Below are 25,156 nucleotides of genomic sequence, written 5' to 3' on the forward strand. Positions count from 1 at the left end.
TAAGCAACATTCCCTTTCATGTGTAAAACATTTTGAGCTGGCCAATGTAGGTATTCCTTATATTCCAATTTTTCATGAAAGGAAGTATAAGATATGAAGGCAGCTTGTTTGTTTTCTCTGCAAGATTAAAAGTGCTTCATCCTGTCTTTTTTTTTCCTTTTCTTTTTTTTCTCACTTTCTTGCAGACACTTTAATTCTCCAAATCACAGCCATCAATTATTTTGTCTTTAGTAGGGGAACACAGAAGAATAAAATGCTTATGTGTCTAGGAGCTTTGATTATTTTCCTGAATGTAATTGTCTCACAATTTTGTTAATGTAAATCTTGCCTTAGTGAATGTTGTTTGTGTATTTAAAGGCTTTCTAGCCCTAACTTGATGTCACTTTGCAACCCATTTTAGGTCTGCAGTTTTGTATCTTCACTTAGTCCTGACGGCTGCATAATTAGAGCAGAGTGCTGAAGTCATTTGTCAGGACACAATGTTTTGTCATGAGAAACAGCTTATAACTTAACTCCAATCAGTGTCAGGACCAGCTTCCTCTTTGCATTGGGAGAAAGTGATTAGAAGAGAGTGGTGAGCTAAGCTAAGGGAAACAGTAGTGTGTTTTTCAAGGAGGACACAATTTGAGCGTTTATTTTAAAGGTTAACTTTCATGCTTGCCAGTTCTTATACTCTGATCAGCCATACCATTATGACCACTCGCCTAATATTGAGTAGATTGAGGCATGGACTTCACTAGACCTCTGAAGGTATGCTGTGGTATTTGGCACCAAGCCGTCAATAGCAGATCCTTTAAGTCCCGTAAGTGGCAAAGTAGGGGCTCCATGGATCGGACTTGTTTTTCCGGCACATCCCACAGATGCTCGATTAGTTTGAGATCTGGAGAATTTGGAGGCAAAGTCAACAACTCAAACATGTTGTGTTCATCAAACCATTCTTAAACCATTTTTGCAGTGTGGCAGGGCACATTATCCTCATGCAAACCAATGTAGGTATTCCTTATATTCCAATTTTTCATGAAAGGAAGTATAAGATATGAAGGCAGCTTGTTTGTTTTCTCTGCAAGATTAAAAGTGCTTCATCCTGTCTTTTTTTTTCCTTTTCTTTTTTTTCTCACTTTCTTGCAGACACTTTAATTCTCCAAATCACAGCCATCAATTATTTTGTCTTTAGTAGGGGAACACAGAAGAATAAAATGCTTATGTGTCTAGGAGCTTTGATTATTTTCCTGAATGTAATTGTCTCACAATTTTGTTAATGTAAATCTTGCCTTAGTGAATGTTGTTTGTGTATTTAAAGGCTTTCTAGCCCTAACTTGATGTCACTTTGCAACCCATTTTAGGTCTGCAGTTTTGTATCTTCACTTAGTCCTGACGGCTGCATAATTAGAGCAGAGTGCTGAAGTCATTTGTCAGGACACAATGTTTTGTCATGAGAAACAGCTTATCACTTCACTCCAATCAGTGTCAGGACCAGCTTCCTCTTTGCATTGGGAGAAAGTGATTAGAAGAGAGTGGTGAGCTAAGCTAAGGGAAACAGTAGTGTGTTTTTCAAGGAGTACACAATTTGAGCGTTTATTTTAAAGGTTAACTTTCATGCTTGCCAGTTCTTATACTCTGATCAGCCATACCATTATGACCACTCGCCTAATATTGAGTAGATTGAGGCATGGACTTCACTAGACCTCTGAAGGTATGCTGTGGTATTTGGCACCAAGCCGTCAATAGCAGATCCTTTAAGTCCCGTAAGTGGCAAAGTAGGGGCTCCATGGATCGGACTTGTTTTTCCGGCACATCCCACAGATGCTCGATTAGTTTGAGATCTGGAGAATTTGGAGGCAAAGTCAACAACTCAAACATGTTGTGTTCATCAAACCATTCTTAAACCATTTTTGCAGTGTGGCAGGGCACATTATCCTCATGCAAGAGGCCACTGCCATCAAGGAATACTGTTTCCATGAAGAAAATGTGATTCATCATACCAGGCCACCTTCTTTCATTCCTCCGTGGTTCAGTCCTGATGCTCACGTGACCATTGTAGGCACTTTTTGGCAGTTAGCGTTCTGAGGCTATGTGGCCCCATACACAACAGAGTGTGTGTTCAGACACCTTTCTATCGGAACCAGCATTCACTTTTTTAGCAATGTAAGCGACAGTAGCTCTTCTATTGGATCAGACTACACAGGCCAGCCTTCACTCCCCCTGTGCATTAATGAGCCTTGGCCGCCCATGACCCTGTTGTCGGTTTACTGATTTTCCTAGACCACTTTTGGTAGGTCCTGAGCACTGCAGAATTTTTCTGCTTTCAACACACTAACTTCAGGGAAAAAATATTCACTTGCAGCCTAATATATCCCATCCGCTTCCAGGTGCCATTGTAACCAGATCATCAATGTTATTCACTTCCCCTCTCGGTGATCATGCCATTATGGCTGATCGGTGTATTTCTTTATGAGGGTGTATGTCTTAAGCTGGCCATAAACTTTTTCACTCAGTTTTCACTCAGTTTAATCTTTTCAGTGATGGGATTGCAAATAATCGTCAGAAACTAAGCAATTGACAACCAAAATTTGGTTATGTGCAGTACGTCAAGAACTTTATTATCGTTTTATTGACAGATCATATGATGTGGTAAAAAAACCTATGGCCATTAAGTTGAGCGGTAACACATTTTTTCACTTGCGTTCTACGAATTGACATGTGTATGGCCAGCTTTAGACCAACTCTTTTTTGGTTTTGTATATTTTAAGTGCAGTTATCTTTATTGACTGGCTGCTGGATATTGGTCATTAAGCCAACAGGTTGTTTTGTTTTCAGTTAGTCTGATAGCCATCCACTGAGAGAGAGCAAAAGTAACCATAGTGGGGGAAATGAACAACACTGTAGCAGACAGAAACTGGAGCAGTTGCCCATGGCAACAAATCTGCTTTTATATTTCAAAGCTAAACTGAAAAGAGAAGATGATTGGTTGCTATTGGCAACTGCTCCAGATTCTGTCTTCTCCGGTTTTGATAAACTCCCCCCACTGTGTCTGATTGCTGTGGCTGACCATATATGGCTCAATCTGTGCAATGCAACAGATTTAATTCAGCTACATAGGGATTCCCTAGACTGCTATAATGAGTGCTTCTGAGCTTATTATAGATGTCCATTTACAAGCATGTGCCAATCATTCTATTTCATATGGGAAATACTGTCACCATGGTTGCACAGTATTTGGCAAAGTCTTGGAATACCTTTCAGTTGGTCCATGTGAACCTGATGAGGACAGAGAAATGTCTTACCACCGAACATTCTCAAAGAGACATCTGCTGTCTATAGGCAGCATAAACAAGAAACACTACCTAAGTATGTAGTGAGCAAATATTTCTGCCCCCTCAGGTAAAAATGAGAGCCTGCAAGGTTTTCTTCCCCTGCAGTATATAGATGCAACTCCCAAAGCTTTTTATTTTTACCGGAAATGCTGCTTTAAAAATCCTCTGTCGTGCACAGCACTTGTGCAGCCCAAACTCCCTGGACTTTAGTGGAAGACCTGTCAAGTCTGGCCTTTGATAGAGTTTGGTCAAGCGTAGGGTAGCTTGTTATAGGACAGGAAATATATTCTAGCACTTTGCCTTCTGGCAAGGCTTACAGAGACAATTTGGGGGGAGAATTGTTTGATGTAAGTAAAAATAATCACAGTAGTGAAGTAGTAGACTGCTAGTGTTAGAAAGCGCACTTTATCATTTGATCGCTCTCGGCATAATTGCTCCAAAATAGTATTTATGATAGATCCATAGGTAAGCTTTCTTTATAACTCCTTGCTGTAAGCCGTGTACTCCACATTCAGACTGCCTCCTTATTTTTGTAATAACCCTAATTTTGTAATAAATCTGCATCTAGTTATTTTTACTGACAGAACAAGCATTATCTTTTCATGTGCCTAGCCCAAGCCATTCCAGGACACACTTAAATCCTGCTCCTGTCTTCCATAGTAGATCTATGGACAGGAGAGGCTGGTAAATATAGACTGGTTCCTCTACTTTGATTTAGAGCAATATGCAGCTTGCTGGGGAGAAGGTGAACAAGCGCTCCTCTGTTCTGCACCACATTAGCTCAGCCCTCTCTTCCTCCTCCAGAACAAGTAGAGGAGGGGGTACACTCTGCGTGCTTTCTAAACCACAGCCACCCGCCAGTGAAACGGAAATGCAGGAGTCAAACACACCGGGCTCAGCTAGTTCCAGCTCCAAGGGACAATCACAGCTTTGACATTGTGCAGTAACAGCATGTGCAAGGAAGCAGGCCAGCATAGTGATGGAATGCCTTCTTTCCATCCTTCCCCCATCCCTGATATAGACACACATTTAACCCTGCACTCACCATGCTGCACCCCTAAAGTAAACTATTCTCTTGCTGTTGTCCTTTTTAGAGCATTTAGTTATAAATACTGTATACATAACAGTTCCCAACAATATAGGCATTTCTCGTGTTTGTTCTTTTTCTTTAGTCTCTATTAGATTTTCATAATTACTCTTCTTTAGCTGTTTAAAACATCCTTCACTATCTATTAGTGTTTCTGTGGTCACTACATCATGGTCATGCTTCAGTGACCATCTTCTCTCTCGTATGGCAAGATTTTTCTCATAGCAAGCACACAATCTTGAAGGTTACCAAAGAAATGTTTTATTGATTTTAAAGGCATATTCCAATAAGAACTGTAACAATAAGAACTATATATATTTAGACATTAGCCAATTTTTTTTAATTAATTTTTTTAGATTAACCTACACAAGCATTCGGGTTTCCATTTAGGTTTTTCTGGAGTGTCCTGGGGGACTGAATGGTGTCAAAAACACTTTCATGACTATATTCTGGCATCCTGAGAACACCGTCTTACTGCATTTCATTGTACAGTTTAGAGATTAGGGTGATGTGTCACCTCATGGTAACCCTCCATTTTCCTTCCCGTTCTCTCACTTACTGCACTTGGCTTTGCATGTGCTGCTGCTGCTGCATTTCTCCATCACCCCTCATGTTCCCCTGCCTCTATCCAGTCAATCGGTAATGTAGCCGCTTCCTCTACTGTCACCCAGAAGCCAGAGCTGAAACCATGGATCCTAGCTATAATGTAAGCTCAGTGGACTTGGTTCACAGCTGCAGCTTTCTTGGATAGTGTCAACAGTTCAGACAAAGGAAAGGCAGCTTGGCTTATGCCACACCATTAGAAAAGGTAGGAAATGGATATTAAGGTGAAAAGTGCAGTTTTTGTATAATTTTTTAGAACAATCCAGATGCCAGAGAAATGAATTGTTGTTTAAGTGTTGGTGGGATTGTATTGTTCCCAAACTGGGCATCCACTACAGAATTTGGTTAATGGCAAATTCATTTATTTTGGGCCTAACCTTATTTGATCTTTGAAGGAAGTACAGTGTCGAGTCTTCCTTTTGTGTCTTAATGCAGTATGAAATCAATGAAAGGAACAACTTGAATCCATGCCATGGGCAGGATAGTTCTTCCTTGGGTATGTTCCATCATGATGCCACTTAATACACATATGCCTATTGGGCACACAACTAATGCTGTCCCGGAAAGGATGTATTGGGCCTAATGCCTTAGCCCCCATTCACACCTAGGCGTATTGTAATATGCGCGTCTGTCGCGCGACCGTCACGCGGTTTTTTTACCGCGATTCGCGGTAAAAAAGTTGCGCGGCCGTCGCGCGATTACAAAGGCTACTTGGCAGTATCCCAATGGAAAACGCCCTACAAAACGGCCCAAAGTAGTCCCGGGACCTTTTCAGGCGTGGGCCGTTTTGTAGCGCGTTCGGGACGGGCGGAAATACGGCAAGGTGGGAACGAGTCCATTGACTCCAATGCAATTTATATTTTTGAGCGTTTTGTAGAGCGTTCTTCGAGCGTAGAACGCGCTACAAAACGTTCAGGTGTGAACGAGGGGTTAGTATGCACATGCTAGGTGTTTGCTTCTCTTTGTGCTTGGCTACATTACAGTGAATGTGAGTATTAAATGTAGCAAGAAGATTCAGGTCCATTCATTTTGCTACATCTCCCCAGCTGTCATTCTACAGGAAGAGTGTTTGGAAGGCAGGCCCGCCATGGCACAGAAGTCACACTCTTTGGCTGCTCTTCTGTACATAATACTCCTACTGGTACAGCAAATATTTGACATTTGTATAGCTTATTTTATATCAGCTGCCAGGTACAAATAATTGAGCCAACAAAATGACAGAAGATTATTCACAAGAGGTTAGGTGCAGGTTTTAAAACGTATTGAAGTTATTGGATCATGTTGACTGCCAATCAACTAGCAGTTTTAGAAGGAAAGATCAGCAACTGCAGCTTACATATTCTCCCCTGTACAGATGCACTTTAACCATTTTAAGATTGGAGTTATTGTTGAAGCTTAGACGCCCAGACCAAGTTTAGCAGAATCGGTATGAATTGATTAACGTGACAATAACTCTGACTAATTTTCCTGATTGACAGCAGGTCTGAGAACTAGGAACACACACAGTTTTCCTAGTTGTCCACACAGATCTCAGCCTGTGCTCAGCCAATGGTGGACAACCTTTTCATAGGAATAAGTGGAAATGACAGCACAGACAAACAGTTCAGCCGGGAGACTTTTGAGTTGCGGCTGTGCAGCTCCTAGAAGACCGCACAGTGAAGATCTCCAGACAAGTAACACGTAACCTGAGAAAACTATGCTAAAGAGTGTGGATGGAAGAAGCTCTTCTAGGGCTTATTCATCCAGCAAAACGGCATGTAAATTAATTCTGTGCGAGTTACCCAGCTGAACAGTGTAAGCACTATAGACTACAATCTCACGTTTAGTTTACTATTTTGTAGGGTTGCTCTGAAATTTCAGCCACTGAAACATTTTGGCAGAAAATGGCACTTTTGTCAAAATGCCGAAAGTGCCATGACGGATGAAAATTCAGCACATCCCAGCTTCTCTCCTCACTGGGTGCTGGGCTGTGTGGCTTCCCCAGCACCCAGCGGGGAGGAGAGAAGGTTTCAGGATGCCAAACGGTGGGGGAGGAGAGCACTGTCAGCATTGCTGGAGGCTGTGCTCTCCTCCCGCACCTCCCGGTTCAGCCCCCTGTGTCAGGATGGAGAGCGGTGATTGGAGTAGAGCTCTTTGATGTCCAATTCAGGATGGAGAGCGGAGTACAAACGTTCAGCATGCTTGTAAAAAACAGGACATAGTGTGAATGACTATGTACCAGTTATGAAGGAATAGGAAGTGATCTACATTTACGTCCTGTATATTCACGATTGTGGACATAGCAACTCATACTATATCCACAATGTATGAATGAACAGGAACGCTTAATATAGAGGCTTCCTGTTCAGTGCTGGGGCTGCAGAAAAAGAGATTAAGGACTCTGTCCTCAATCTTTTTTTCTATTTTAAAAGGGAAATATCAGGGGTCTGTTTATACTCCTAATATTTCCCCAGAGCCCCCAGCAGTAAAGTAACAAATAAAAATAAAGTAATTTAAAAATAATTTAAAAAGCTGGAAGAAAAAGTCATTTTCGGTTTCAGCCTGACAAATATGCAACTACTTTATAACACACACAGGGACCATAGGGAATAAAAGTAGCAACCCTCCAGAAGGAAGGACTTTGTCAGCGCCAATTCTGGGATGATTTGAGGATCAACAGCCGAGTGATACACAAATAAGATACATTTTTGTATATAGTTAAAGAGCTTGAATGCATTTTTAAAGTGGACCTTTACTAAAAAAATCAAATGCTACCAATGCATCCCTCTCTGTATGATGATTATTAATAACAGACATGTCAGGTGTAAAATGCTGTGATTTTGAAATACTTGCAGAGCATTCACTTCCTGCTTTCAAAGGGCAAAATGACTCCAGTTTACCAAAGCTGGGAAGGTTACATCAGCAGAGCACTGCTGGGAAATCTAATTTCGGGGAAAGGCATTTTGCTCCTCTGAGATGATGTGCATAGTCACAGGTTCTAGTCACATGTGCCATATTTTCAGGAAGTAAAGAGAGATCTAGTAATCTGCCCTTAGTAAACATGGCCACTGTCAGATGACGGGGGAAAAAGAGGTATAAGATATGTAAAGAATACAAAACCGTTAATTATCTAGAAGTATGTGTTTGTAGATTGGCATTACAAAACATTTCTAAAGGTGTGTTTGTTGTTATTTTAAAGATATGGGTAAAGCTCCGTTTTTAAGATTTAACTCCTGAGCTTAGTGTATCTTTAAGGAGATATTTTCCTAAAGAATAGTGTTTTGCCTTCAGTAAAGAACCCTTAAAAACTTCCATCTGTGTGTCTATGCATTTGGGCTCCTGAACTTGTGACCTCTGCACAGCAGCTGTCTCTGGTTGGCATCTGGTAGACACCTTTCTCATTAACATCCACTCATATCACCAGCTTACCACACCTATAATAAGTGTACACGTACCTTTTCTGCTGCAGAATATTGGAGAATATTTTCTGGCATCATCAAACACAGTTATGTCCAGAGTACACAAAGCACATCGATTGTTAGCATGGGCATTTGTTTCCAGTCTGTTATTTCTCTGGCAACCCAACTAATTGCTAGCTTTTCTCTCTATCACCTCCTGGAACATATATATGGCCTTTCCCCTCTGTATTTTGTACCGACGCTGTGCTCTGTAAATATTTATCTTCCTTCTAATGTGCTTTCCAGTTTTGACCGTACAGCATTCTGCATATAGCTAACTTTTAAACAATTTCCGAATGTTTCCTACTGAGCCTCTTTATTGTCTCATTCCTGCAGTGCAAAAACTGCAGGTTCTGTAATAGTCGTTGCGCTCCATTTCGAGTAAAGCCCGCTTTGTTTCATAAGGTAACAAGTTTATTAACTTTTAAAACAGTAAAAATGGCAGAGTAGGTGTGAGTGAGTTTTCTGACTTTATTGCAGTTCCAGCTTGTACTGCCAAGTGGCACTGGTCTTTATAAGAAGAAAAAGTATGCGTTTGTTAAATGGAAAACACGTCTAGATTTTTGGTGTCTCGATGTTTCATTCCATCTCGAGGCTTGTTGAGGGGTTAGGAACCTATTTATAGAACTAAGTAAAATAGGTATGAAATTTAGTTGCAGCATGCCTAGTGCTGCCCCTAGTTAGCAAAAAAACAGGAGGAAGTAACAGCCGCTAAACAAATGTTTGCACAAACAATTTTCCATTAACATGCAGTTTGTTGGGAGTGGGGTTAATGGTGATTGGCCTGGTCTGATATCCCGAGAACAGGCAGCTGAGGGTGTCTTTTTCTGTCAAGTATCTTTCGCTTGATACTACCAAAATGTTTCCATAGACATGATTATTTTCATGTGATCTAGGTGAAATTTTTATTTAAAGTTGAGATTTAACATTTCTGCAGTGGATAGATATTTTGGATAGAGCGGGAAAAGATAATATTACTTTAGTGCTGTGTCCTGTGACTTATCCTTTAGTTTACCAGTGGCTTGTTTTAAGTTTGATATTGATCAAGATGCTGGAATTGCTGAAGAGAATTACATCAGTGGAAAGACCGGTATTTGCTGAAAAGACCACCGGTAAAGACGTTTGTATTGGTGATGGGACCAGCAGTGAAGACACTGCTATTGGTAGGGGGCCAGCAGTAAAGACACTGCTATTGGTATAGGGGCAGCAGTAAAGACACTGCTATTGGTATGGGGGCAGCAGTAAAGACACTGCTATTGGTAAGGGGCCAGCAGTAGAGACACTGCTATTGGTAAGGGGCCAGCAGTAAAGACACTGCTATTGGTAGGGGGCTAGCAGTAAAGACACTGCTATTGGTAGGGGGCTAGCAGTAGAGACACTGCTATTGGTAGGGGGCCAGCAGTAGAGACACTGCTATTGGTAGGGGGCCAGCAGTAGAGACACTGCTATTGGTAGGGGGCCAGCAGGGAAGACACTGGCATTGATAGGGGGCCAGCAGTAAAGACACCCCTATTGATAGGGGGCCAGCAGTAAAGACAATGCTATTGGTAGGGGGCCAGCAGTGAAGACACTGGCATTAGTGGTGAGACAAGCAGCAAAGACACTGCTTTTGGTGAAGAGGCCACAAATGAAGACATTGGTATTGGTGGTGAGACCGGCAGTGAAGACACTAGTATTGGTCAAGGGTCTGGCAGTAAAGACACTGATATTGGTGGTGAGGTTTTTAGTGAAGACACTGGTACAGGTGAAGAGACCAGCAGGGAAAACATTGGTATTGGTAAAGGTCACCATAAAGTCACATAAGCAGGAAATTATATTTCTTGGACTGTTTTGTTTACCAGTTGTGTATATGGAATGTGCCAGTTTGCCTAAGGCAAATGTATAAAGAAATTGTGTTTTTGTTTTGTTTTTTAGCAGTTTCAGAATCCAGTGGAAAGGTAGTAATATATATAACTTTAAAAAATTGTTTATGTAGTAATTCGTATTATCTTAAAATCGTTAAACCATCCTTTAGAGCAGTAAGCTACGATTTGTTGTCCTGAAGTAGACTTCTGAATTCAAAAAGCAAAAACTCAAATGCATTTTTTTGCCTGACTTTGGTAACAACGTGGAAGAATTGAATATTGTATAAATGTATTACTTTGAATTCCTATTGAGTATTTTAATACACTACCACATCTTTAGTAGAACTATCCGTGAACACAAATTTCTGTAATGGAAGAACTCTTCGTTTTCTTTGGCTGCTGTCAACAGACCACAAAGCACAGGTTAGGGGAACATTTTCTTTGGCTCTCGCACATGTTGTAAAGTCTCTTTATGGCATTATTTGTTATTGGGCAAGGTGGACATTGAAGATGAAGGAAGTGAGGGGGCGCAGAATGTACAATGCCCTTTTCTACACATTTCCTGATATGTTTGGGCCTCCTATATGAAAGGTGTTTAAAATATTAAATAGGCGTTTATATTGTGCATCATAACAAGATTTTCCTTTTAACCCCTTAGTGACACAACGTCAGAAAAATGTTTTGCTTCAAGGGACCAGAGCAATTTTACCATTTTTGCTATGTGTTTTAACCATAATTTCCATCTTCCTCATGCTTTGCACCTACACATATTACATACCGTTTTTTAAAGGACAAAATGGGCTTTAATTTGATGTGACATATGCATATATAAATTCAAAAAAAATAAAAAAAACAAACACATTTTTTACAGTTTTGGCAATAATAATGTGTGCATAATTCGTGTAGCTAACGGAAAAATAATTCATAATAAATTATTTTATTTGTCCTGACTCATAGGGTATGCCATATGTCTGGGGTTTCAGTTTTTATTTTGGGAGTTATAGGCCACAATATACAATTTTAGTGTGTAACAATTTTAGAATATGGTATGTTTGTCTCCTATTATTATTATTATTATTATTATAATACAGGATTTATATAGCGCCAACAGTTTGTGCAGCGCTTTACAATATAAGGAAGACATTACAATCGCAATACAAATCAAAATAATATGGTAAGGAGGGCCCTGCCCGTGAGGGCTCGCAATCTAAAAGGGAGTTTCCTATCTTTAATAGCCTCCTTGGCACGATATTTTCTTATTTTTTTCATAAACTTATTTTTTTGTTGCTTTTTTTTACTTATTTTTGACTTTTTCCTTTTTTAAACATTTTAAAAACGTTAAATTTTTTTTTTTACTTTTTTTTTTGGTTTTGAACATCATTATGGTTAACAGTATTATGGTTTAGTCTAGTGAATATGAATTATTGCTGACAGTTTGCATTCTTTTGTTGAGCCAGGTAAAGCGACTCCTTTTACTTTTCACAGGCACTAGGTTTTCACTGTGAAGTAAAAAGCCATTTGTTTACAGATCTTGATAGCTAAAGGGGAGATGCACATAGAAGTGGATGATTGAGTAATGGTGGCTCATTGCTTATCTGAATTCTAATGTTTCAGTCAAACCAAGGGAGTCCCGACTCTGGCAGCCTTAAAACAACAGTTTAAAAGCATATGTGTAAGGTGACTGCAGCCATAAATACTACTTGGGCCAGAATAAAGGGGTATTTATAAAACTAATGCAGCAACCACATCTAAGAACTGGTAAGCTCCAGTATTTTACATTTTTGTTTCTGGGCTTATACACCCTTTAATTAAGACCCTGTCTTTTAATCTTGCAGTGATACTCAGAACTATTTTAGAATACTACTATGCAAGCAGTAGAGCTTGCATGTGCACCGATCAACCATAACAATATGACAACTGAGAGGTGGTGAATAACATTGAGTATCTAATTTCTATGGCACCTGGAAGTGTGTGGTATATATTAGACAGCAAGTGAACATTTTTTCCCTCAAGTTGATGTGTTGGAAGCAGAAAAAAATGGGCAAGCGTAAGGTTTTGAGCTACGACAAGTGCCAAATTGTGATGAATAGGCTGGAGCGGAGCAACTCCAGAACTGCAGCTCTTGTGGGATGTTCCCAGTCTGCAGTCAGGACCTACCAAAAGTAGTCCAAGGGAGGAAAAACGGTGAACCAGTGATAGGGTCATGTACGGCCAAGGCTCAATTATGCATATGAGGAGCAAAGGCTGACGCATGTGGTCCGATCCAATAGAACAGCTACTGTAGCTTAAACTGCTGAAAAAGTTAATACTGGTTCTGTTAGAAAGTTGTCTGAACTCACAGTGCATCACAATTTTCCTGTGTATGGGCTGCGTAGCTGCAGACTTGTCAGGATGCCCATGCTGATCCGTGTCCACTGCTTAAAGTGTCTACAATGGGCAGGTGAGCATCAGAACTGGACCACGGAACAATGGAAGAAGGTGGCCTGGTCTGATTTAATAACATTTTTTTTTTACATCGTGTGGATGGCCAGGTGTGTGTGTTGCTTACCTGTGGAAGAGATGGCATTAGGATGCAGTGTGGGAAGAAGGCAAGCCAGCAGAGGCAGTGTGATGTTTTGGGCATTATTGGGTCTGTGCTGGGAAACATTGGGCCCTGCCATTCATGTGACTGTTAATTTGAGATGTACCACCTACCTGAGACCACCTAAGATTGCTCCTGACCAAGTACACCCCTTCATGGAAATGGTAATCCCTAATGGACTCTTTTGGCAGAATAATGTTCCCAGCCAGACTGCCAAAAATGAGTCAAGAATTGCTTGAGGAACACCAACAATGAGTTTGAGATGTTGACTTGGCCTTCAAATTCTACAGATCTCAATCAATTCGAGCATCTGTGGGATGCGCTGGAATAACAAGTCCCATCCATGGAGGCCCCACCTCGCAAATTACAGGACTTAAAGTTTTTGCTACTGACAGCTTGGTGCCAGATACCACAGCATACCTTCAGGGGTCTAGTGGAGTCCATGGGGTTGATTTACTAACCTTTTAAACACACCACGAACGTGTGTACACCTCTGTAGTGTGTTCCCTCCCAGCATGATCTATGGGAGGAATCAAAACACCTTTGTAGTGTGTACACACCCAGCAGGTGTGTTGTGCAAAGCCCTGCAATGAATTGCAAGGTAATGTGGTGTAAATTAGCTCTATGTTATGTTGCTTGCGTTGATGAATGCAGGAATGTAAATGCATGAGCTAACCATTTTTGTCTAAACTGTGAAGCAGCATTATATATGCATCATGTGCATGATTTTTCCATAAATGGCATTAGTGGAAATATGCTTTTAGAGACTTTTTGGTTGATAAATACGTTTTGCTGTGTAAAAATCACACACACCTGGTGTGTGTGTGTGTTTAGTTTAGTAAATCACCCCCCATGCCTCAACGGGTCAGGGCTGTTTTGGTGACAAAAAGGGGACCTACTCAATATTAAGACAGGTGGTCTTAATGTCATGACTGATCGGTCTATATTGCACAAATATGGCCCCATGTACATGTTTAATTACATATAAATAATTACAAAGCTGCTAAGAAGCAAGATCATTAAACACATTGTTAAGAAATTTACTGCATACCTCCATCACCTGGACATTTATAGTTACAAAATTAGGAGAAAGCTTATGAAGCAGTCTTCATCTTGGTTTGTTTTGCCTTATTCAAAATCACTTTGAATTTCTGGAGGCTGGAATTTAGGAGATCATGTGCTTTTCATTTCTAGAAAGCCAAAGGCCATCGAGATTGTGATCCTCTCCTATGCTGCTACAAAAACTATCTTCTTGATTTCACCCAGTGCTTAAAGGAAAACTGCAATATATTTTCAGCAAAAGTAAAAAAAGCTATTGAATAATTTATCGTATCATAAAGCAATTTTTATGTGCTTGTTCTTCCATATTTTTGTTGTGTTTATAGAAATTTGTAGATTGGCCTCTAGATGGAGCTCTATAGTTTACTCCAGAGGACCTTCCTGTGCTATTATAAAAAAGGAGCCCAGGCAGACAGGCCATTTCCATTTAATTATAAATACTCCCTTTTCACTGTGTGTTTTCTTTTTCATATGGATTGTAAAGACCATAATTATTTGGACACTTTCACCAGACTAGTTTGTATTATAAAGCTGGCTTCCTTGTACTGGCAAATTAAACAAAGGATAGCGTTGAGAGCATTGTTTCCATAATGTGTGTCCAACTTTACCTTTAGTTGAACCAGTATATTGGTTTTTAAAATGTTGTCGCACATGCAGTTTATAAACCGCATCAAAACCTTTTGTGATGAAGTTAGTGATTTGGCAGTGACAGCAGAGGATAGAAGCAGGGAGCTGTGAAATGCTGTGTCAGCCTCATGCTGAGCCCCTTGCTCTGTAATTTGCCAAAACCCTGTTACTAGACTCTTTCTTTCTCTGCTAGGGCTCTTTGATGTTTAGTGCTACAATGATTATTGAAGAGGGACATGTTGTTATATTGCTTAATGGTTTTTGAGTTATTAGTTTACGTAGGCTTATTTCAGTAATATGGAGAACAGTTCGCTCTTGCTCTTTTTAAAAGCATCTCTCAGGCTCGGTGCAAAACATTTATGGTTGCATTGTAGCAGATACAGCCTGATTTCACAATATATTAGAATAGGCTTCTATACTTTAGTATAAAAGCTTGTTGAGCTGAAGATAATATTGTGCTGTGAGGATAAAGAAAACATCTGTACACTTTCTAGACCTGCACATAGTAGAAATACTACTTTTGAAGTATGTGTAAACCCAATTACTAAAATCGCATATGTTTTAACATATTAATGTAATTCTAAAAGTCAGTTTCAGTATTTTTTTTTTTTCAATCTACATCTTTCAATAAAATACATGGGGATCCTTCTATAAAGATTCTTGTTCAGACACCTCCTCTTATGGGTTGACATCTATCTCCGATTTGTTCTTCTAAATTATTACCCTATCACATGTGCTCCAGATGGAGACTGTTAGCGGCCTGCCAATGCATATTTCAAATGCATGTTCTGCCATTGTCAGCCATCACTGGAGCTCCTACATGAAGACAGAAAGTGGCTGCAAAGAGCCTAGGGCAGATCAGCAGTGCCACCATTATTAAAAAAAAAAGGATGAAGAAGAGGTGTAAACATTGTTTTATAAAGCAACACTGTGACTTTTTTTAATACACTGATACACTGATCTTAAGTGAACTGGATGTCATTGAGTTAGGGTTTACATCTACTTTAAGGTAGAAGTCCTAAAGTGGTCTTAAGGTAATGCAGTGGGGTGGTAGATTGGTTACGTGGTTGGCATTTTTGTTATTACTATTTGTTTAGTACATTTTGACTAGTAAACACAATTTTATTTTTACTGTGTGGTGCTTACATGTTTTTTCCATGCACCTTTCCACTGGTTGCTCCACTTTACACCAAATTCCAAAAACAGTTAAGAGTGGGGTTTCAGATTGTTACAGATGTCCACTGGAAACTGGTTCCCTTAAAGACTAAACTCTGTAATCCACCCCTGCCTCCCAGAATCTGTGCTGATTCCAATGGGACAGAATCTTCATTCCACATTCTACTTCAAGCCAAATATACTGAGGGAGGCATGTGGTTGGCACAGGAAGCTGAAAATGTAAATCATAACCTCAACTCTGAACTAAGGCTATTTAATATGATGTTTATGTTTGTGTTCTTTTGACGTTGTCTATTGTTATTGATGCCTACTGGGAGCCAATTCTTTTCTTTTTTTGCTATGGTTGAAGAAATCAACCTAGTCTGCACGAGAATGTAGTTAACATTGATGCCTTTCTACTTATTATTTAAAAGCTGAAAGGTTTTTTGTTTTTTTTGACAGACTAGGTAAGAGTACATTTTAATTGCTGTCTGTGTCTCCATTGGGGAGGTGCTTTGATTCTTGTGGCATGATCACACTGTCACTGGGACAGAAAGTGAGAGGAAATATCCAAGAGGAGATTAGACAGCACTAAAAAGCAGATGGAGGTTCTAACACTTACCCACTGTACTAGGACCACAAAATACGTTTTAGCTGGAGTTTCCTATAGACCCCTTAAAATCTGTACTACATTTACTATGCCATCTTAACACTTAATGGGTTCAGTATGAGCACAGAGATGGGGTCCCCATTAACGTGCCGTGTTTATGCATCTAATACTGTGGAGATTATCTGAGCTGGAGAAGGATTAGCAGCCTAGTGGGAATGACTGGGGGCTGTGTTGAACTGCATATAGAGGGGTTAACAAGAGTATCCAGTTGCATGTGATTTCCTAATTATAATCACCAGATTTCACAGCCACTTAAAGAGAATGGCTACTCAAATAACCTCCAATTCTTTCTGAATTTAAAATTGTCAGCGCTGTAACGCTGTAGTTACACTGACTATTGTATAAAGAAATAAAAGCATTGTTGAGTAACTTACTTGACAAAATGGGTGAAATGAGATCAGGGTGTTGTAGGTACGGAGTTTAGTTTTTCTGTACAGTCTGATCATTAGAATAACTTGTAATTCTTTCAGCAAGTAAGATGGGAAATTTGTAAAACGAACTGAAGGGAAATGATCCTTTTCATATCGGTCCATGGAGTTTACAGTTCTAATGTCCTTCTATTGTCTTATAGTTCTATGCATGATGGGGCCAATTTGGGTAAGAGTCAATAATTCTCCCAGTATGTTTATGGGTTGTGAGAGAAACAAGATCACTCTGAGGACAACCAAAAGAAACGCAGGAAAAAATATATTTATTGTCTTAATACAGTGTGTGCACAGTTATTAGGCAAGTGAGTATTTTGACCAAATCACCCTTTTTATGCATATTGTCCAACTCCAAGCTTTATAAGCTCGAAGGCTTATGGAATTTAAGCATATCGGGTGATGTGTATTTCTGTAATGAGGGAGTGTGTGGCCTTAGGAGATCAACACCCTATATCAAGGTGTGCATAATGATTAGGCAGCTTCTTTTCCTCAGGCAAATAGGCCAAAAAAGAGATTTAACTGACTCTGAAAAGTCAAAAATTGTAAAAAGTCTCTCAGTGAGATGCAGCACTCTTGAAATTGCTAAGATATTGGGGCGTGATCAGAGAACCATCAAACTTTTTATTGCAAATAGTCAACAGGGTCGTAAGAAACGTGTTGAGAAAGAAAGAGGCAAATTAACTGGCAAAGATTTGAGAAGAATCAAACGTAAAGCTACCAGGAACCCATTATGCTCTACTGCTATCATATTCCAGAACTGCAACCTACCTGGAGTGCCCAGAAGCACAAGGTGTTCACTGCTCGGAGACATGGCCAAGGTAAGGAAGGCTGAAACCCAACCACCACTGAACAAGATGCATACGTTGAAACGTCAAGACGGGGCCAAGAAATATCTGAAGACAGATTTTTCACAGGTTTTATGGAATGATGAGATGAGAGTGACTCTTGACGGACCAGATGGATGGGCCCATGGCTGGATCAGTAACAGGCAAATAGCTCCACTTCGACTCAGACGCCAGCAAGGTGGGGGTGAGGTACTGGTGGGCTGGTATTAATAAATATGAGCTAGTTGGACCTTTTCATTTTGAAGATGGACTCAAAACCAACTACTAGTTTTTAGAAGACACTTTCTTTAAGCAGTGGTACAGGAAAAAGTCTACATCTTTCAAAATGACCATGTTATTTATGCAGGACAATGCTCCATCGCATGCATCGAAGTACTCCACTGCGTGGCTAGCCAGTAAAGGCCTTAAAGATCAAATAATAATGACATTATTATTCCTCACCTGACCTAAACCCTATTTAGAATTTATGGGCCCTTCTTTAACAGGAGATTTACAGTGAAGGAAAACAGTACACCTCTCTGAACAGTGTCTGGGAGGCTGTGGTTGCTGCACAAGAAGTTGATCATCAACAGATCAAGAAGCTGATAGAGTCCATGGATGGAAGGCTGATGACTGTTATTGATAAGAAGGGCTATATTGGTCACTGATTTTGTTTTTAAAAATGTAAAATGTTTATTTGTAAATTTTTTTAGTTGTTTTGTTATTATTCTCACTTTAATACATGAAAAGAAACGAGTGAGACGGGAAAATGTTTGTTTTCCATTTAGTTGCATGATAATCCTGCACACTAATAGTTGCCCAATAATTGTGCACACATAGATATCCTCCTAAGAAAGCCAAAACCTCACTTTTACTTTCTTAAAGATTCAGGTTTGAGGCTTATTAACATTTTGGATTGACCGAGAGCACTGTAGTTGTTCAATAATTAAATGAATCCTCAAAAATACAACTTGCCTAATAATTGTGCACACAGTGTATATTTATGGTCTTTATTTATGCTAACAAGGTAATGTCCCTGGAACTCTCACATATAAACTGACAGTTTGGAAGCCATATGTGTGAGAAAACACCGCAAGCACAAATCTCTTTGTAGATAAGGACCTAGTTGGGCTTTAAGTATATTGTAGGACAAATGGGGAAAAAAACATATTTAGTACATCTCTTCAGTAAAAACACATTTCTCCATGTTTTTTCCCTTTTAAAAATAATGCAAGTACAGAAAAACATCCGTTAAGATACCGGAGATCCAATGTGCACCTAATTTCCTGTTTGGGCTGCCAACATTGTGCCTTTTTATTGCACTTAAACCCTAACCAGCATTGTCAACCCTGCCTGCTGCACTACAGAACTCCAGCCTATCCCCGACTCCACACATGTGCAATACCTTTCCCAGTAAAGCAGTGCTGCTGCCTTGACTCCTAATAGTTTGTCCACATGGTGTGTAGAAAAAGGGCTCTTGGGAGATAGTTCTGGGGAGGGGGCTGTGTCTATATCTGTAGGAACTAACCTCCTAGAAGCTACCCCTGCAAGGATGTTACAAGCCTGGTGATGCCACAGGGAGTGATAAAAGCTGTTTATGAAATGGAAACAAAGTAAAAGAAAATAATTATGGTGGGTCTTGTAGGTTTTTAGTGTAAGTTTGGGTCATGCTTGGACATACACTTTAAATTCAGTTTTCATGTTCTGCAAGACAGCTACTCCACTGTACTGCTTCATATGCCTTAAAAGTAGTAAAAGGAAAGGCTATGGAGTAACCCCCCTTTTTAAATGTTACCTCACCACTGCTCTTATATTTGCTGCATACAATTTGTAATAAATCTCATTGTAAATACCTGTTTTTAATCTCTTTCCAAGTGGTCACGTGATCGCTAAACTCCAGTGAGTGTGCCTGTCTATGTGGCTGGTGGGCAAAGTAACACTTTCAGGGCCAACAATACCTAAGAGCCACAGACACTGGTGGGGTGATGTCACTGCTCTAAGGATTCACCGGTGTGGGTGGGCCTGCACAGATAGGCGCATTTACTGGAGCTTTGCAGTCATGTGACCGCTTGGACAAAGGTTAAAAACAGGTAATTACATTTAGATTTATTAAAAACTATGCTGCCAATGTAAGATCAGTAGGGAGGCAAGATTTAAAAGGGTTTATTGCATATCCTTTCCTTCTAAATTACCAAAAAGTTTGAACCGTTATTGGACATTTAGTGATAGTCAACTCTAGCATCTTTTGTTACTTGTTTACTGAAAATGATTTTCTCCATATGGAAATAAGAAATCAAGGGTTGCAATGAACAGCTGTATACAGCTTAATTAGAGTAAATACAATACAAGTGTTTGGTCTCAGCTTGTGGATTGGGCACTCCTGCTTTACACTAAAGGGCACTGTTTAATTCCAAACAGAACATGTTTCTCTTTGTTCAGTCATACATTTGGTAATGATCATAGTAAGATGTTTGTATTCTGCGGGTAGTAGTAAGGTTATCCAGACCTCTTGGGGATGCATTGCTATGAACATTTTGCCCTGTGCTGAAAGGTTTACAGCCATCAAAGTCTATTCTTCCCTGTGCTGGTGTAAAACAGGCTGTGCCCTCTGCTTTTTTGACAGACCTGGAAAATGTAGGGCAGCAGGATATGTCTGACTTGGGCAGGTCGATTCCTCCTGCTTTGGGGGCTGCCCATGCAGCTGCAAATATAAAGATGTCTTTTCCTGGAACTGTAAATGAGCAAGCTGTATCTGTGCAGTGCCAGGCTTGGAAAAGCACAAAGTGCCAGGTTTGGAAGAGCCGTACACTTGTCACAAAACTGTCTGTGTGACTGTTTAGTCAGGAGTCCATTTTCTGCAAGTGAATGGCAAAAGTCCAGCAATATATGTGTTTTTTCCATGATTCCTGTGAAAGTTCCCCTATAGGGCAGATGATGTACGTTACCCCATTTTTCCCTTAGGCACAGTAAACTTCTTTTTTGGAAAAATATTTAACTTGATTTTGACATAATGTGCATGTTTTTTGTTGGCTTTCTCCTCTTCTTTTTTTTTTTTTTTTTGACATGGTTGTGATATTTACTACGTTCTGCTGCTATACGCATAACTCACTGGCACTGGGGCTGTATGTTGCTTTATGGCCCTAGCATATTGCTTCATTCAGATTATTATTATTATACAGGATTTATATAGCGCCAACAGTTTGCGCAGCACTTTACAATATAAGGAAGACATTACAATCACAATACAATTCAAGACAAGATGGTAAGGAGGGCCCTGCCCATGAAAGCTTGCAATCTAACAGGGATGGGCAAGTGATACATTAGGAGGTAGCTGTGTGTGGATGAATTGTTTGAGAAAGTGATGGTTCAGTGTTTAGGTTGAGGTGGGATAGGTTTCACTGAAGAGATGAGTCTTAAGGTATCGCCTAAAGGCAGTCAGAGTGGGAGATAGACGGACAGGTTGGGGTAGAGAGTTCCATAGTATGGGAGAGACTCTAGTGAAGTCCTGGAGGTGAGCATGGGAGGAGTTGATGAGGGAGCTGGAATGCAGGAGGTCTTTTAAAGAGCGGAGGGGACGGTTAGATCCCACCAGGATCCTTCTTACCTGATGTATATTCTCTTTATGTCTGTGCTCCAGAATCCAAGCAATGTGCAGATAAGTTGAGTTTTTCCTAAGCTGCACAGGGGGACTTGAATTCTATATAGTACTGTGTAATATATTGGTGCCATATCAATACAGGAAGCTGATAATGAAGTATTCTCCAGTCTAAATTATACTTAACCCCAATCAGGACCCATTTTGTTACCCAGGGGAAGGTTCTACAACACCTCCTTACTTTCTTTCAGCAAAAGCCCCGGTTTAGGTACCATCAAGAAACGTTTCTTCTTACAGCAATTAATATGATAGCAATGTAGTGTAACATGATGATTTAATTGTGGCAATCTTAAATACTGCTTTTATTCTCTCTCATTTCTAAACTGGACTTTTATAATAAAATATGTGTTTTTAAATATGTGAAAAAAAACAATGTGCTTCACATAAAGGTCTTGTGTATTAGAGAATTTATGGCTAGTGCTGTATAAATCAAAAAGCATTCAAGTGATCTTTTGAACTGATCAAAAGGTCGTTGATCAGATGTGATGAAAGTGATGGGAGGTGGGGACACATGGAGTTAATTATCTTGCTGGTACTCTTTGGAATGTCTGAACAGTAACACTCTGAACTGTTCTAAGAAAAAAAAAGTGCCCTTTTCACAGAGGTACCAAGCTGGTAATTTAGTGTAGCAGCCAATCATGTTATTTTTTTTTAAACGTACACTGTATAACTAGAGGTCAAAATGTGATTGTTTGCCATAAACACATCCACTTCTTTCATTCACGGTTCACATTAACATTTATAGATGTTTCCCACTCAGTGACCAGTCTGTACTGGCATCATGCTGTTGCTATAGTGCGCACTGAACTAAACGTGATTTATATTTACAGTCACTCTCGGTGACCCCATGGCAAGCATACAAAACATCTGCACACTGGCATGTTAGGAAACGCTTCCCTATTGTCAGTGTTCTTGCACTTCGTAAAGCCCTAAGGCACAAAAGTGAGTTAGGATTGATCTATGTTATATTGCCCACATGTCTGTACACATCCTAACAATGGGTTATGCTACAAGATACTTGGGCTACATGTGTTATAATGCAAGTAAAAATCTGTAATTGCCTGTGCCTGTGGCATTGCTCAGAAATCCAGATCACATACCGTAGAACTGTTGAGTACTATCAGGTAGAAGGCATGAGATTTCAATTTCCCATACCTGCCATATATGTGGTGTAATGGTATTCAAATTATCGTTGATCCAGGTGGTATTGAAAGCATGTAGATTGGCCTTGGGATTGAATTGTTCTGTAGTATGTGATCGGTCAGGGATAAATCTGAAAGATTAACAGATAAAACCAAAAAACAGTTTGGTTGGAACCTAGCCTCTGTTCTCTGTGAGTTCAGATTCTGAAATGACAGCTAATACTCCATTCTTTTATGTCTTCATCATTCTCTTAACTAAATTTCCAAAGGCAGAAATTTCTAGTGTAGAAGATACACATTCAGCTCTCATTGTGGGTAAATTTACATTTGAGCTGCCTGGAAATAAACATACACAGACACAAAACAGAAGCTCAGTGTGACACTTGGGATAAACCATACACTTACCATATATAGGCTGTGAGTGTGAAAGCTCTGTATCAGAACATGACTAATCTCTTTTTCTTACTGGAGTTCTTGAAACTTTGTGCTAGATTCCTGCACATAATCAGCCACCTAGGTCATTCTCAAGTGAGTGAGAATGCTTACAGCAATAATTGCTAATTAGATAAACCACAGACAGACAAAGGATCATTTGGAGGTTTCTGAGGGGAAAAAAAAAACAGAATATCGTACGTTTCCTGATACACGCTGAAAGATGAACAATGGATGAGAGGAGTTTGGCAATTCCTGATTAGTCTATTGCAAAAAATATGAAAATTTGATGTTCCTTTATTCACAAAAGAAGTTTTGCACTTGGTAGCGTTATGTCTTGTTTTGTGGAGTGTAAATAGCCACCATAGATGTTAGTGGACATTGATGTTGGGTGGCTGGTCCCTAAACACTAAATTGTTTCTACTGTTCGGTATGAGAGTCCCACTCACCAGTGTATATATTTCTATATTTTCCCACATCATATGCCCTCTATTGGTACATTTGACAGGCATGGACATGGAAGTGTACATTTCTAAACAGCAGACCATAGTTTCATCCCACACTTCCAGATGCAGATCTACATTGAAGGCAGGCAAACACTATTCATCACACTGATAACAATCTTGTACACATTACTTTCAAATGTGATTTCTAACATTGGTTTCTTTTTGTTTCCCTTGCTTATTGTCCTCCTTTCTGCGTTTGCCTGGTCTTACAGTTCACCAGATTTCTCTGCGATTCTCCTCTAGAGGTAAGTTTCTCATCAGATAAATGACCATTTGGATTGCAGAATAGAAGTCATATTGGGTCAACTTGTATGATTTTCTTCTTTTAATGTTGACAAGATATGAGGTGATAATTGTACTGGGTGACAGACAATACTTTTATTATTTTCGTATGTATAATGGTAACTAGATAGTGGCCAATAACTGTCCCATTGAAATTAGATTTCTCATGACCTCCAAGATGGCACCCTAGTACTTGTATTCATGCTACATACATGTTTGCTTGTATTTATAGCCCCATGTAGATGTTGGATATTATTATGGTTCTTGTGCCAAGCAGAAGGGTCAGCCCTTTGCATTACAAGCTTTAAATTAGTCACACACTTTGTAATCTGATTTTTTGTTGTAGATCATCTAGAAAGGAAGGGTAAGTAACACCCTTGGTGACCTGTGTTTTGGTGTCATCTAATCTGTATAGTGGGTTTTTAAGGTCTGGTAAAAAAAAAATGGATGTATTCATGCTTGGGTTGTCTTTGTCTCCTGGTAATGTTTGCTTATTGAAGGTTGGTTGTATGTACACAAGTCCGGCCATACAAGAGAAATTGCCAATAGAGATGTGCGCTGTCGACACAGATCATTTCACTCGGGGCACTGCAATAAATTGATCTCAAACTGAGCGCAAGATTACAGACAAGAGCATGCCACTGTGGATTTATGTTTTATTTATACAGCAACTTAGCGAAGCAGAACCCCAGAGGAGTTGGATATGGTTCATGGAAACACTTCTGTATATAGCAGCCAGGAGTAGTCCATCCCACAGCCATTTATTACGGAGAGAGCAACATCCTGAAGGAAAATGGGAAGAATGTGCAACATGCAAGACATTGTGAATGACTACTAGACCCTTAAATAGATCTCTTCAGTCTGGATTAAAGTGCAGCCATGTGCAATAAGTCATTGTAGGTCAGCAGAAAATAGTTGCACATGTTTTATCAGAAGGGCCATGCCATATAGGAGACGGGGTTTCATTTGGAAACTGTTTCCTTAAAAATTCTTAAACATATACTCCAGTCAGAACTACAGATGCAACATTAAAATGCATACAGGAAGTGCTACCTCCACAGCTTGCTCAGTTTTTCACATGTTTGTGATACAAGAGAGCTATTCCCAAGCATACCCACTGCAGACATATGGTGTAGGTCTCATACAAAAACCATGATCTAGAACAGGGGTCAGCAACCCCCGGCACGCGTGCCCAGCCTGGCACGCGACGTTATTCTTTATCTGCAGGGCATTCTTGTAGTTGTAGTCTTGTAGTTGACATAATAGCACTAATGTTTTTCTCTCCAGCACTTCCCCACCCTTTCTTCTCCTCTGTTGCAGCCACCACCAAAATACCCAGTGCTGCGGTTCAAAGTGACTTCACTCCCTCTGCATTGTGACTGTGCACCAGCCTAGCAATTGGCACTGCATCATTAGAGGAGGTCATTTGCTCCCCAATACCCAGAATCACTGAATATTTTGCAATGGTGACCACAGTAAGAGCATTCTTGTCTCAGGTCTGTGACTGAGAAAG

At 39.9% G+C, this 25,156-nt stretch overlaps 1 protein-coding gene across 3 annotated transcripts in view; it reads left to right on the plus strand.

The window, feature by feature from the left end:
- ATE1 (arginyltransferase 1) overlaps positions 1-25,156 on the plus strand; it is a 77,532-nt gene that overhangs the window by 34,507 nt on the left and 17,869 nt on the right. For all 3 annotated transcript variants that reach the window (XM_018563957.1, XM_018563956.1, XM_018563955.1), the window contains exon 8: positions 23,574-23,606. In XM_018563957.1, the coding sequence (XP_018419459.1) occupies positions 23,574-23,606 (33 nt within the window). The remainder of the gene's footprint in view (positions 1-23,573; positions 23,607-25,156) is intronic.

This window comes from Nanorana parkeri, unplaced genomic scaffold, assembly GCF_000935625.1.
Source record: "Nanorana parkeri isolate BGI_ZX_2015 unplaced genomic scaffold, ASM93562v1 scaffold713, whole genome shotgun sequence".
NCBI lineage: Eukaryota > Metazoa > Chordata > Amphibia > Anura > Dicroglossidae > Nanorana > Nanorana parkeri.